The 14182-nt window shown below is 52.3% G+C and overlaps 1 protein-coding gene across 2 annotated transcripts in view; it reads left to right on the top strand.

Moving 5' to 3' along the window:
* Positions 1–14182, top strand: part of LOC122380451 (SET and MYND domain-containing protein 4-like) — a 40134-nt gene that overhangs the window by 9083 nt on the left and 16869 nt on the right. For both annotated transcript variants that reach the window (XR_006256335.1, XM_043363608.1), the window contains exons 9-13: positions 214–400; positions 703–862; positions 1172–1318; positions 1697–1853; positions 2242–2383. Coding sequence is in view for 1 of the 2 variants with exons in the window: in XM_043363608.1 (XP_043219543.1) it covers positions 214–400; positions 703–862; positions 1172–1318; positions 1697–1853; positions 2242–2377 (787 nt within the window). In the remaining variant the exon portion in view is untranslated. The remainder of the gene's footprint in view (positions 1–213; positions 401–702; positions 863–1171; positions 1319–1696; positions 1854–2241; positions 2384–14182) is intronic.

Below are 14182 nucleotides of genomic sequence, written 5' to 3'. Positions count from 1 at the left end.
GATCTCTGGCTCGTGGACAATGGATATTGCCTCTCGGCTTTCTGATCTGCAGGACTTGACAAGAAGTGGTATCATGTGGTATCAAATGCCAATGGTACTAAGCAATGACATTAATTTGGAGGACATAGCGTTTATGACCAGCAACGTCTCGGATGGTGCTTTTTGATTACGTTTGCCGCAGTGTACCGATGTCTGTACTCCTTTCTCCGTCAGTTTCTGGGGCAACACCCTGATCGTGCGCAGCATCAAGTCGCTATCAGCGGGCGCCGAGGTGTACCACTGTTACGGACCCCACTATGCGCGCGGTGCGCCATCCGAGCGGCACCGACAGTTGCTGGAGCAGTACCACTTCACCTGCGACTGCGAGCACTGCACGCGGCCAGAGCTGGCGCACCACCTGGTGGGTAGAACCGTGGGCTACTGCTGATTTGTGGCTCTGCACTCAGCTCTCGGCGACGGTCTAGACTGGCATCCCGGTTCCACTTAGCTTTTTGTCTGTCATGGGACTCAAACAGAGTTGGATATTGTATTGGAGTTGTGATACTGAGTGAAAAAAAAAAATGGTGCAGGGTTACTAAGGTATATGCCAATCTAGTTTGATGGTTCGGTCTAAATCTAATGGTTGTCATTTACATATGCTTCATTTACCGAACTACCACTGATAGTCATAAGAGTTATCTGAGCACTTGTCTGTCTGTTCAGGAGCGGCTGAACGCCCTCCGGTGTGCGGACTGCGGTGGAGCGACCCTGCCTGTTGGTGAGGCCAGCGGGGAGCGGCGCCGCTGCCTGAAGTGCCGCCGCACACTCTGCTACAGCGACCGGCAGCAGCGGCTGCAGCGGATCGAGGCTGAGGCTGAACAAGGTGTGTGCGACTTTGGTCATTATATGTACTGTGTGTTAGTTTGCCATGTGTATACAGAACATATATGTTTACTGGATAGTTGCGTTAAATGAATGTTTCGCTTGGCTTTCCATTCTGTCGGAGCTGTTGCGCTTAGCTTTCTATTTAGCTTAGCTTTCCTTTCCGCTTAGCTTTCCATTCTGACGGAGCGGAAGGCGTGTCGTTGCTCAATACTTCTCGTCCGATCAGATCAGCTCCACTCTATTCCTAATCGAGGTCTCTAAATCAAGTCCCGTCCCCACTAATCGCGTTCACCCGACTGACCGACAGTGGCGAGTTCCGGCGGAGACTCCGGCGATCGCCAGGTGGTCTGCAGACTGGACGAACTTCTGAGGGAGGCGGCCGCACTGGCCCAGCCGAGCCACGAGACTCTGTATATTCTGCACGACCTGCGTGCCAACACCTGCACCAGAATCGGTTAGTTTGGGCGCTGGGAAACATCTGGTGCGCCTGCTAGGTCATGAGAGTTGAATGGTATAGTATGTAAATAACCAGATGCTCCTAGTGTAAAGAGAAGTTAGGCCTTGACATGTATGCGTGGCTTCCTTATTGCGTTATACGCAAAATATGCACCTACTTACTGTGAACGGATATTCGAATTTTATCACAGTCGATGTTTTATGGGCCTTGTGGCACGTGTCAGTACCATCCTATTGGCTGTTTCTGGTGTATCCTATCTCAGACATTGCTGCTTTTTTATTTGTCCAGACTTGTCCGACTATTTACTATTTACTATTTACGACTATTTACTGGTCGGCCACACCAACTAACCGCCCGTGTCTCCGCGGCCTGCAGGTGATCCGACGCGGGCTCTGGAGAGTCTGCGGCCAAACATGGCCAGCGCAGAGGCGCGATACGGCGCTGACAGTGTCGAACTGGGAAACCTGCTCCTGACTACCACCGATGTGCTGGTGCTGGCTGTCCGCGAGGCCCGGACTATAGAGACGCGCAGGTAGGGCAAAGGTGGTGGTCGCTCAGGGGTGGGTGGGGTACGCTGAGTCCGGCGGCCGACCCCGTACGGCTGGGTGGTGCAGAGGAGAGGCAGGGGTAGCTAAGGCTGTTGCAATAAGAGGACTTGACGGTGCTGCTCTCTTTCATGCTAGTAACGTGCTAATATGTTTGCTCTACATGCTCATAACAGACTAAGCACTAGTTGCCAACCTAACTGTATGCTTTTTATCCAAAATCGCCTGATTCTGCGTCCCCTATATTTTTCCATTTCTGGATTAACTCCATAATTTTCTATGACGAGTGAACTGCGTGGGGCAGTGAGAAGTGATGTGTCTGGGCGGGTGTCCTACTGGTTGTTTGACAGCCCTTGCGTCTGCGTTGTTTTACAGAGAGCTGTCTGACGAGCTACAGCGGCTCGCCGAAAACGGACTGGGCATTTTCACCATCCACTACGGCGAGTGGAGCCCCGCCTACCGGGACCTGCGCCGCAAACTGGCAGACGTCCGCCTGGAGCAGCCCACCTGAGCCCAGGTAACGGGCAGACAGCCCGCCTCCGCGCTGCTCGGGCCGAGCGTATCCGGGCGAGAAATCGGCCAGGCTGGGTGGGATCGGACTTAGGCGAAGCCAGACCCGACAGTCGACACGCTTTATTTAATCCACCGATTGTACTCGCACCGAGCCCTTACTCTGCTTTGGGCCATACCTGCCGGCAAGGAACAGTCCATCGCAGGCAATTCGTCGCCTCTTACACGTGAGGCTTTGCGTCTTTCTTGGGAACACTTGGAGTATGTTTTGAATGTCCTCCACAGTTTATCTTCGCGGCACTTTGAGTCCAATGAACATGTGGCCGCCCATCGCCGCTGATCGCCGTGTCACGTTGAAGGCACCGTGGCGGGATGGTTACCTGATCTCGACACTACTTGCCGAGTATATTTGTGACGACACAACAGACGACTCCCCCCTCCCAACTAATTGATGCATTCACCGACCGTCAGCACTGCAATTCGATAATATGTAAGCCAAAATACTGCGCATTTAAAGGGCTTTAGGGTGTCACCATGAGGTACAGTTTTGCCTCCTCGGCGATCTCGGCGGCCTTTTCGTTGAATGGCAGCCCACAGCGCCCCAGCACCCGCTGCGGGTGAACGGCCTGACCAGGCGCGCTGACACAGTGTAGAGCGCTCTGCATCAACACGCAGCATGAAAGCACACTCGTTTTATTTTTCAAATGCTTCAGCCTCCTTCTCGATTGATCTCAGCTGGCTCTGGGAGAGTGTGTGTCTCGCACAGTTTGTTCGTGTGATTCGTGGTCATTCACGAAGAGTCTGCGTATCTAATCAAATCGTTTCATGAACCGGAGGACTAAAAGAGTTATTTGATGAATGTCTATTTTTTTATTGTTCGTCACACAATGCACGTCAATCGTATTGTACGAGGGAGCCGCGCCGTCGTCGTCGTTTCGCCGCGAACTGCCGAGCCGGCCGGCTGCGGCCGGCCCGGCGCGTTGGGGCTGGTCAGCACACATATGTGCTCCAGATGACCCCGCGGGCCCCAGAGGACCACGTGGACGGTGAGGCTCGGCTGTGCCCGCCGCGCGCTGCCGTCGCTCCACGGCACGGTACGTTTTTTCTCGAACACACTTTCTCTTTGTTTTTCCTTTGCGAGTGAGCGTGACGTCTCGCATCTTGGCAGCACTCAGGGTCTTCCGAAACCGAAACTGTCTGTTCCACTGACAGGCTGTGCTTGTAGCTGAAGTTTGTTGAGACCCAGCAACATAGCCACCCGTGCCTTGAAGAGCACTGCTGTGGCTGTCTCGGGCTGCCGTCGGTATTGTAAATTCCCTCGTACTGTTGGATGAACGGATGCATTCACGCTGGGCTGAACAGTTTCGCGCGTGTCCGCCGCGGTCCGTCGTCGGTGCCGAACTGCTCTGGCGGGCGCGACGTCGGGCTACGTGCGCGCCCTATAGCTGCCGGAACCCTGTCTTAACTCACCGTGATCTCTGAACCTACCTCTGAACCTGACCGACTGAGGGGGGGGGGGGATCCGCAGGTATTCAGTTTGCCAAACAGACCAAAAGCGGTTTAGTCGTCTCTATCTCACACGTGCCCTGTCACAAAGCATCTTGGCCTTCACTGCCTCCGGATCCTCGAGCACTCTCGACTGAAAGCCTGTGCCGCGTCCCGTCAAAAAATGGGAGGGCGTCGGCGGACTGTCACCCTTCAACGAGTCGGTCATCGGAGTGAGCGGTCGGGAATTGATGCAGGCCTCAACCTCACCGTGTCGCCAGCCGACAGTCGAGTAGCAGCGCGGTATCCGTAGCTGCTTCAGGAAATCAACACCTCACAGCCAATCTGAAAAGATCTGACTACGGTCTGCCGGGATGACCTGATCCCAGGCGAGCCCCAGTTGCCAAAGCTCTTGGAACAGACTCTTGGCCACTGCCCACTATACGGAGCCACAAACTCCAGCGGGTCGAAAAGCCGAGCTATGCAACTGGGCACTACACGTTTGGTCGGCGTTACATCAGCGGGGACTGTGAGGCCCTCGTACGAGAACACGTCCTCTGGCCATTCTTATAAAGAAAAGAACGGAGGGACGCTCCGTCATTTCTGAGATTACTCGTAGATGGAATTTGGTTATCATAAAAGGACGAAGACGCAAGACGGAACCCATTAAAAGAACGAAGCCAGATTGACGCTACCCCCACCCAAAAGGACGCGTTTCCGTATCATAAAGAGACAAAGACGCCTCTGGTGACGTAAGACTTTGCGTTGTTCGTGAAAAATAACGCATCAGAAATAGCGCTGCTCTTCACGGCATTGGTACGACTTTTAGCTGTTTGCAAGAGCAAGTTGTGCGAAATATGTTTCAGACTGCATGCTAATCGATATGTGAACTGTATGACATTGGTCGGGAGTTATTTCACACGAAAATTAGTCAATTTGACATGCAGACCAAGTACCTATAGACCGCCACCTTATCGTTCTGCAGCTATCGTTGTTTATCAGGCATACACATGAACAGGCAGGATTGGACACATTGAGATGCAATATCCAGTAAGTGGTAGGTGTTTGCAACTGCCTCCCAGTAGCTCCACCCTCACCTGGCCTGTGTCCTGTGTCCGCCTCGACTGATATCACGGTTGGAGGTCTGAATCACGTGGCACTACAACTTCTCGTTAGCACTTAAAGTTCTTGTTTGCACGCAGAGAAATTCGTATACACTCCGCCAGGCTCAAGCGCTCTCGCTGGACTGTCCTCGCTGTCCCCACACAGAGATCCACAGGCCATTTTTCCCCTACTCCCCCTCCCCCCTCTTTAGCGTCAGGTCGTCAAAACAACACCTGCGCCACCCGTCTCTCTCTACCTACTCCTTCCCTCTCTCCCTCCCTTTCATCCCGAGCCGCCGCGCGCGTTCGCCGCGCGCCGCGTCGTCCCCTAGCTGATAAGATGCCGTATCAGTATCCCCTCCTCTTTTATCTCTACCGCCTGTCCCGAGCCGCCACGCTAACTCAGGGTGTATGCGTTGTTCCCTTACGGCTTATTAGACACCCTATCACTGAGTAAGACATAGGCATTACCACATTTATACGCAAAAAAATCTGGTGGGTGTCAGCCTAGAAGGAAAGACTACAACATATTACATACTTCGCTTATCTATATTATCCTTGATCGTAGCCAAGGCTATGTATCGTAGCAGACAACAGACCCCGGTCCCATAAAAATTCAAATATGATCCCAAATAATTGCAGGTTCTCATTTTATTATACCTATATAGCGATCACACAATATTTTCTTAGCCTTATTGCATTCTTTGTGACGAAATTTATAAGAAAATATTGCAGGAACTAGTTCCTGTTTCATTTACTAAAGCTCTTGATCATTTAGACGAAAAACGCATCCTAGCAAAACAACGGAGGGGGAGGGATAGAGGGACGGAACCTTTATGATAACCAAAAAAGACGGAATCGCTTAATTCATTGAGTTCTTTTTTTCCTTCCGTCCCTCCGTCCTTTTTCTTTATAAGAATGGCCTCTTACCGCTGCGCCACATGACCCCTAGAACCTTAGCGCTGTCACGCTCGCCTGAGCCGTTAGCGGCGTGAGTCTTGTTAATACAACTGCGCTGTTAGAGACACACTTTGTCAGAGTCATTCTCGCTCCAGCCATCATGTCCTGGGCCTGACTAAGCAGCGAGCTGGCCTGGCCTCCTCCCGGGTTTCGGCACCAAAACACTCCCTCCCGGGCTTCGGCACCAAAACACTCCTCAGCCGAGGATAGCCAGAGTATAGGGCGGCATTGACCCGCGTCGCCAGTGGCGGCCGCACCCGGGACGCACCACCCACAGGCCGACGACGCTCGGCAACATGATCGAACGGCGACGCGAGCACGTCCGCAGTGACGTCATACCCTGCACGGGCGCACCGTCGCCGCACCCCACCGCCGACCCGCCGCCAGCTCTAACCAGCTGTTCAGTCAGCAGCCGGCAAGCTTCTTCTTTCTATCACCATTGGCGATCTGATAGTATGGATCAGGAAGCCTTCTTTCGTATACGGTGAGCTTCTCCTTATATCGCAGCTAGTCCACTTCACAGATAGGCTCGATGCCATGCCCTTGAACAGCCGTAATGCCTTTTAGCAAGGCGATATCCATTCCAAACACCACCGAAAAATGCTCAGTCCTCAGCTCACACCAAACTTGCGATTCTCGCCCTTGACCTTACGACGCCTGTCGCTATCATCACTCTACCTTTTTTAATACAATTATGGTGCAGCGTGCGTCACGATTGCCTCCTTTAATGACGTATTCTAATAACACTTCAACGGAGGGCTCCTTTCCACCGCTGGAGGCATGTTGACTGTTGAGCCCAGCTTCCTTGCTGATAGCGGCCGCCATGGTGCTGAGCTTAGCTCAACCTTCTTTTTGAACTTACAGTTCCATTCGCATGCCCTACTGGTGCAGCTCTTTTCTGTCCGGCCCATTATCACTGCCGTTTGGATCTTGAACAGAGTGGCAGCGGCATGACTGCACACTTCACCAAGGCCTGCTTTGCAGGAGCGGTGCGCAGCCCTCACGGACCTGTCATCAGTATAGAACACTCAAATAGATATTTCACACTGGCCTTCTGACTCGCCCTTACCAGTGACACGAAATCTTTGTCGGCATGAACCATATCACGGTTTTCGTCACCACCTAGAGGTCTGCACCGGCCGGCTGCAGCCGCGGCTGGCTGCAGCCCCACGGCTGTGGGCCGGGGCGGCTGCAAATATCTCCAAGAACACGGCTACGGCTGTGGCCACGGCTGTGATATTTCAAGCTCAATCTTAAGTACTCAAATATAAAATTTTAAATCCTTAATCTTACATTCTGATAAGCAGTCTAGCCTGTAAAAATCATGCAAAGGATGCCCAGCAACATTGAAAGTGGTGAAGCCTTTGAGAACCTGTAATGGTTTTACCATTTGCTGTAGGGGAGTTTGCACTCTGGTACAGAATACTAATAATAGAAAAACACGGAACAAATAGTGCATGGACGCGTTTCGATTATTAAATCTTCATCAGCATGACATAATCACAGAGAAAACAAGATATCTTGTTTTCTCTGTGATTATGTCATGCTGATGAAGATTTAATAATCGAAACGCGTCCATGCACTATTTGTTCCGTGTTTTTCTACTTGTCTATATCAATATACTAATAATAGGTACCAATTGTTCCTTCATCATCAAGAGCTTGACAGTTTCAGAAAATGCAACATGTTGCATTGTCACATCCCTCTCAAATCAATCTCACCTGGTCACTAGGAGAGCACCTTACAGCTATTGAAGACGAGCGTTCAATAATTCTTTCAGGTAATAGAAAAAGAAATCATGCCTAGGTAAAGGCAGGTAAAGGCTTTACTACCGAGACTACCTTTACTACCGGCAAGACTACCGACACTGCTCGACCACAGTGGTTATCACTCAACAAGGAATCTCATGATCGTCGCCATTTGCAGTGTCCGTCCAAGCGCGAGCACCTCGGAAACACACGCAATCGATCGAGAGCCGCAGCAGAATGTACTTTTTCCAAACATGGCATCGGCACGCTAAGGTACAACAGTGGCGCGATTGCCACAAAGTCTGGCGGGCTGGCGTTACTTATTGAAGCCGTTACGATCGCGTGCACTACACTCTGTGCTCGAAGAGTGTTTGAACCGTCTGAGCCCATCTACCTTCTTTGAACCTTGTGTTTGAACCTTGTGAACCTGTTCAGGATGTACCGATACCATTGATTTTTTCCCAGTGGTTTCGAAGCGTATGCTCAGGGCCTCTTGTAACTCCTTCCATGTCTTCTCCTTTCCTTCTGCCTGGAGTTGCTCGGCATGTTGTCCCGCCTCCCCTCGGAGCCGTAACATAGCTGCCTTATAAGTAGCCTCTTCTGTCCATTCTGCCAATTCTGTGGCTCACCCAGTCATCTGAACTCTGAATCAGGTCCTTGATACTTTGCCGTCCGCTGAAGTTGTCGATGGACACGATGATTCTAAAGCGTTCCATGGTCCTGGAAGGCTCACAAGTTTTATCAGAACTTTATATTTTTGATTACACCATCATGTTTACACTTCTGTCATTGATCTTATTTTTGTTTTCGTCTGGGTGCAAGCCGAAGTGTCAGGTGTGAGACAGGGAGCGCTGTCGTGGGCATTTCTATGATCGACCACATGACCACATTAAAAAATTTCAGGTCAGTTAGTTACTATTGCTTACTATTGCTTGGGTGAACTCATCCACACCCAGCTTCTCCTCGAGTCTCCGGAATTCCTCCATGGAGGTCAGAGGCAGGGCAGCTCCGCCTGGCAGCCTTTCCGCCGTGGCTGGGACGGTGCCGCTGCCGTTTAGTCGCCGCTAGATGGTGTGCGGCAGGGCGCCGTGGATCTGCTGTGTTTCCTGGATCTCATTTTGCCGCTGTTGATAACCCTCGAGTATCGTAATTAGGTGTTCGAATAATCCACGAACTGAAGACTGGTCTGAAACGGCATGAAAGCAAGGAACGTATAACAAGTTGCGCAACGCTTGATTCCTGCTAGCTGGTCAGTGTTCATGAGTTAAAAAAATATTTATGCCATCGATTGGGGACGACGTAAGTGACGTCCGTAACCTTGTCTGTTACGTTTGGGACTAGGTTCTGCAATTCTCAATGTGTCCTGCCCCTGAGCATTCACAATAAGTCACATTCATCGCTTTGTCCACTCGTCCACAGCCGGAGTCGTCGGACAAGCTGGGCACAGAGCCGGTCTCGGCTGGTCTCGGCCTCTGCTGAATAAAAATTTATGAATAAAGAATGTCAGAAAGGGCGAGACAGGTCAAAGAAATAAACAGGAAAGGGAGATCCCAAAATGGGAAAACCAAAGACCACTACAACTAACAGGAGGATTGCTTCAACACACATACAAGCATACCTCACCTTTCAACGTGAAGATTCAACATTCCCCTCTCTCTCCCCTTCGCTCTCGTCGCTTAGTCTCCGATCCTAGTTAATCCTCCCTGGCGCCGGTCAAAACACTCAAGGGAGCCGCGTGGGTATTTATTGAAGCCGAACCGACATGATTAGTACGGTTAAAACCCGCACGCCGGGGCGATGTCCGGCGCCGTTAAAACTCCCCGACAACGACCCGGGCGGGCAGATGCCGCCCAGCACCGCCCAACGGAGGAGGGGCCGAACCCCCGGCCGGGGGTTGGGGATGTCGGCGGCGACGTGTAGTAATATCTGCCGGATCCGCAGCAAGTCTAGCCGCAGCCGAGCTACTTCTTTCTTCGCCGACTCCTGGAAGAGAGGGAGAAGGCGGTGAGGGGTGTACAGAACCTAACACAAAAAAGGCAAGGGAAAAATTAATTACGGAAAAGAATGGAAACCCAAGGGTAAATATGAACAAACCCAGCTGAATAGGACTCTTGCCCAGGCATCCTGTTTTTAAGACCTACAGGCTTCATCGATGAGAACAACAAATTTGAGCTGCGCACCTGGATGTAGGGCAAATTAAACAAATAAATGGAGTGTTCAAAGAAATTCTGCAAGGTTAAAAAAAGTCAATAACATTACTTCAGCTTTGAATCGAAGCCGGAAACCCAACTGAGGCGATCTGTGCGCACAACCCTGTGAGTCTGTGACCAGTCCCAATACAAATACTTACGAACCAAGAGTTATGGCGATGAGAGTCGGATCAAATACCGAATTCATATCGGTAACGCCACCCAATCTAGAATGAAAACTAATAAATTTCCACAATTATCACCGAATCCACGCTGCGGCGAACCCGCCCATAATTTCAGGTCTCTTTCCTGTTAACCGACCACGCAATCCACCCCTCTTTCGATATCTTCCCGAATCCACTTGTCCGGCAGACCACCTTTTTCCGAATTCCATTAGGGTCAAATGCCATTTGATTTGATTCAGGTATATTCGCCGACTGAGTCCGACCTATCAAACAATTCAGCACTGTGCACGAGTAGAACATGTCAACAGTCATAACAATCAGTGGATGATTGCAGCCCTCTCCTCTTCGGAGTCGCTATCGGCTGCCATATCGCGCGCGAGGCGGGCTAGGCGGGCTGCGGTCCGGGTGGCTCTCCTCCAGTTCCTTCGAGCTTCCTTCTCGGCGTTCTCTGCTTCTCTGAGTTGAGTCTCGGCAGTCCGCAGGGCGTCGCGGGCCCGCTCCAGGTCACGGCGGGCGATAACCCGGACGATCCCACTTTGTCTCATAGCTTGATAGGCCGCGAGTGCGGCAGCTGAGGCGTGGTGAGCCGCCTGGCTAACTTCGAGTCCGGGGGGCTGTGGTTCATCAAGATATACCAGCCGGACACGATTTGGTAGCCGCGGTCTGCGATATCTGCCGGGCGTAAAGTTTTTCCTTCACCACACAGTTGAGTAAATTGCTAAGGGTCTCACCTCCTTTATATGCAGTGAGGTCTCCAGCTCCAACACCTTGCGCCGCAGTTCTTCGAGTTGTTTCTCCCGGGGGTCCGGGAGCGGCGGGTCCGGCGTATACCGGGGCAGTGACCCCGCGGTCGCCGAAGACATGTTGCTCGGCGACCTCGGCTCCGGCGACGGGGATGCAGGCGCGAGGGGTGGGGTTCGGAGCGGCATGATGCTTTGTCGACATCTCGATACAGAATGAATAGATCTGCCGGGCCGGGCCCTCTCGGACCCGCCCAAAGGGAACTGAGCCCCGGGCAAGAGAGCCATTAACACCTCGGTGCGAACGAAAGGGGAAATGGAAGGAGGCCACGACCGACAGAGGTCCGGTGGTACATGTCAGACTCAGTCACAAATAGTAACTACATACACCCCACCGCTTCCAGACCCCCTGGGGGCATCACACCTATTTATGTTGACCTGCAAGTTTTCGAGCGCAACTTAGAATAAATAACGCGACCGGATTAAGGTACAGAACACGGGATTCAAACTCAGTAAGGGGACTGAGGAACAATACAAACAAACAAACAATAATTTTTTTTTGCCAACAACAAACTACCAAGTGCCTCACCTCCCTAATCTGCAGCGCTGCTTCCAGTTCTAGCACTCGGCGCCGCAGCTCTTCCAGTTCCGCCTCCCAGGGGTCCGGGGGCGCCGGGTCTGGCGTATAGCGGGAAAGTGGTGACCCCGCTGTCGTCGATGACAAAGTGTCAGGGGACAACGGCTCCGGCGATGGTGACGCCGGGGTCAGCGGAGGGCTGCGGAAGGGCATGTTGACTCTCCTGCGTCTCGATACAAAATGATTTGTTCTGTTCATTTCAGACGATCAGTTCAGAAGGGCATAGGCGTACGGAGATGCCCGGTCGAAGCAAACATCCGTCAAACGAACCTGTTCATCCTTCCTTTCTGCCCAAAGACTGGGCCAGGCGTTCCAAAAGGTCCAGCTTCCGCTGCCAGTTCTGTTCACTGTTTTGGTCTCTCTCTCTCTCTCTCTCTCTCTCTCTCTCTCTCTCTCTCTCTCTCTCTCTCTCTCTCTCTCTCTCTCTCTCTCTCTCTCTCCCTCTCTCTCTCTCCTCTTCATGACATCCTTCATCTCCCGCAAGGCGTCTGCGGTCTGATTGGCAGGAGAAGTCTCGGAACGTTTGCGCTTCTGGCCACTTGTGCGCGTTTTCTGCTCTTCGCTTCCTGTCCGTTTGGAGGCATTTTCCTGAGATGTACCCTCTGAGCCATTGTCCTCAGCCTAGTTAAGGCTGCGCACAGCCAGCGACGCTTTTGAAAGAGGAGTTGATGACATTGAATGCTGTGGTGCGACTGTGGGACATTTTCGCACGAGGTTATCGAGTAACTAAAAAACTTTTATTTTTTGCCCCCAGCTCCACTTTTCTTTAGAACATCTTTCAACTTGTTATACGTAGCCACAAGTCGGTGCCATTTCGCTCGACACATCCCCCAGGACACGTCGTAGCCATAGACGGCCATTTCGTCACGCCCCGCCGCCCATTTTGAACGCAGGTCCCCTTTAGATGAGGATCCACCCAGCACGTGCTTACCATATGCGTTGATAAGCAGCAGTGTTATCATACAACCATGTCACTTGGCTACTCCTCTCACTTGGGCCTGTGCCACTTTGAGATCCTGTTTCTTCATGTTGACCCTCGGGCTTCGCCGCCATATCACCAACTCTTCATAGCTCTGCTTGACTGTTTCTCCACATTTATGTACCAGGAGGGCATCTTTTACTCTACTTACGTTCGTTCTCGGCGGTCGGGCCGTCCACACAGCACGAGCTCCATCACCAGATGTGTGTATTCCACTAGAGATGGCCACGTCACTTTGTCTTTGGCTCTCTCTGTCTCTGTCTCAGTCTCTCTCTCTCTCCCTCTCTCCCTCTCTCTCTCTCTCTCTCTCTCTCTCTCTCTCTCTTCCCTCTCTCTCTCCGTATCCCTCGCCGCCCCTCCCTTGGTGTCTTCGCCGTTTCCCTCCCCGTCCCCCCTCGTGCCCTGCCAATCTGTCCCCCCGCCTCCTCTTCCCGTCCCCATCACTCTCGCTCGCACTCCCCCATCTATCGCTCTCTCCCTTCCTCGTCGCTCTCGCCGTTCCTCTCCGATCCAAACCATCCTCGGTACAGGTCAAAACACTCAAGGAGCCGCGTGGGTATTTATTGAACCAACCAGTGAAGTCAATTACGGAAAAATTCGGAATACGGATACCAGACCGAGCACGAACATAAACCGTGAAGAAGTGATTGACATCGTTAAACCGAACAACCGTTACGCCGGGACAGAAAAAAAGAAACACCAAAAGAATCCGCCCGCCGGGCCGGTGTTCGGGGCGATCTAAAATTCCCCCGACAGCGATCCGGGTGGGCAAATACCGCCCATCACCGCCCACTGTAACATGGGCCGAATCCCCGGCCGGGGGCTGGGGATGTCGGCGGCAACGTATACCAGGATCTGCCGGATCCTGGTTAGTTCCAGACGCAACCGCGCCACTTCCTTCCTTGCCGACTCCTGGAAGAGAAGGGGGAGACAGTGAGTGGTGTACAGTATCTAACACAAAGACCACAGAAATTTAATTACAAAGAAGGGAAAACAGGGGTAAAGCCAGACGATTAGGGCTCTTGCCCAAAACTCCTGCTTGTAGACCCGCAGACCTCCTGAGCACCGAAAAGAATAACTAACGGGACCGGACGGCAGTATCAACAGGGGAAAAACGGGAGGGTTAAATACGAAACGCACACAAACATTTTTTTTCTTCAAATTATTCTTGCCCAGTAATAAATTACTGAGTACCTCACCTCCTTCTTTTGGAGCGCGGTTTCCAGCCCCACGACTCGGTGCCGCAGTTCTTCGAGTTGTATCTCCCGGGGGTCCGGGAGCGGCGGGTCTGGCGTATAGCGGGGCAGTGACCCCGCTGTCGCCGAGGACATCTCACTCGACGGCGACCACGGCTCCGGCGACGGGGATGCCGGCGCGAGGGGTGAGCTTCGGAGCGGCATGATGCTTTGTCGACGTCTCGATACAGAATGAATAGATCTGTCGGGCCGGGCCCCCTCGGACCCGCCCAAAGGGAACCGAGCCCCGGTCAAGAGAGCCATTAACACCTCGGTGCGAACGAAAGGGGAAATGGAAGGAGGCCACGACCGACAGAGGTCCGGTGGTACATGTCAGACTCAGTCACAAATAGTAACTCAGCCCTATGGCGCATGACGAAGCATAATAGCTCCTGGCGGACTTCAGTGCTGAATTGTTTGATAGGTCGTGACCAGCTGACCAGTGCTCACCTCCATCGCTAGTCTTTTTCGATTCTGTTTGGCTGCTTGGCGTATATTGTGGTAGGGCGACCCTGATCACAACGTCAATGACTACAGCGTTGCAA

This window comes from Amphibalanus amphitrite, unplaced genomic scaffold (genome assembly GCF_019059575.1).
Source record: "Amphibalanus amphitrite isolate SeventyFive unplaced genomic scaffold, NRLGWU_Aamphi_draft 000098F_arrow, whole genome shotgun sequence".
Classification (NCBI taxonomy): Eukaryota; Metazoa; Arthropoda; class Thecostraca; order Balanomorpha; family Balanidae; genus Amphibalanus; species Amphibalanus amphitrite.
Note: the sequence above shows the minus strand (reverse complement) of the source record. Positions and strands in the feature narration are given on the sequence as shown.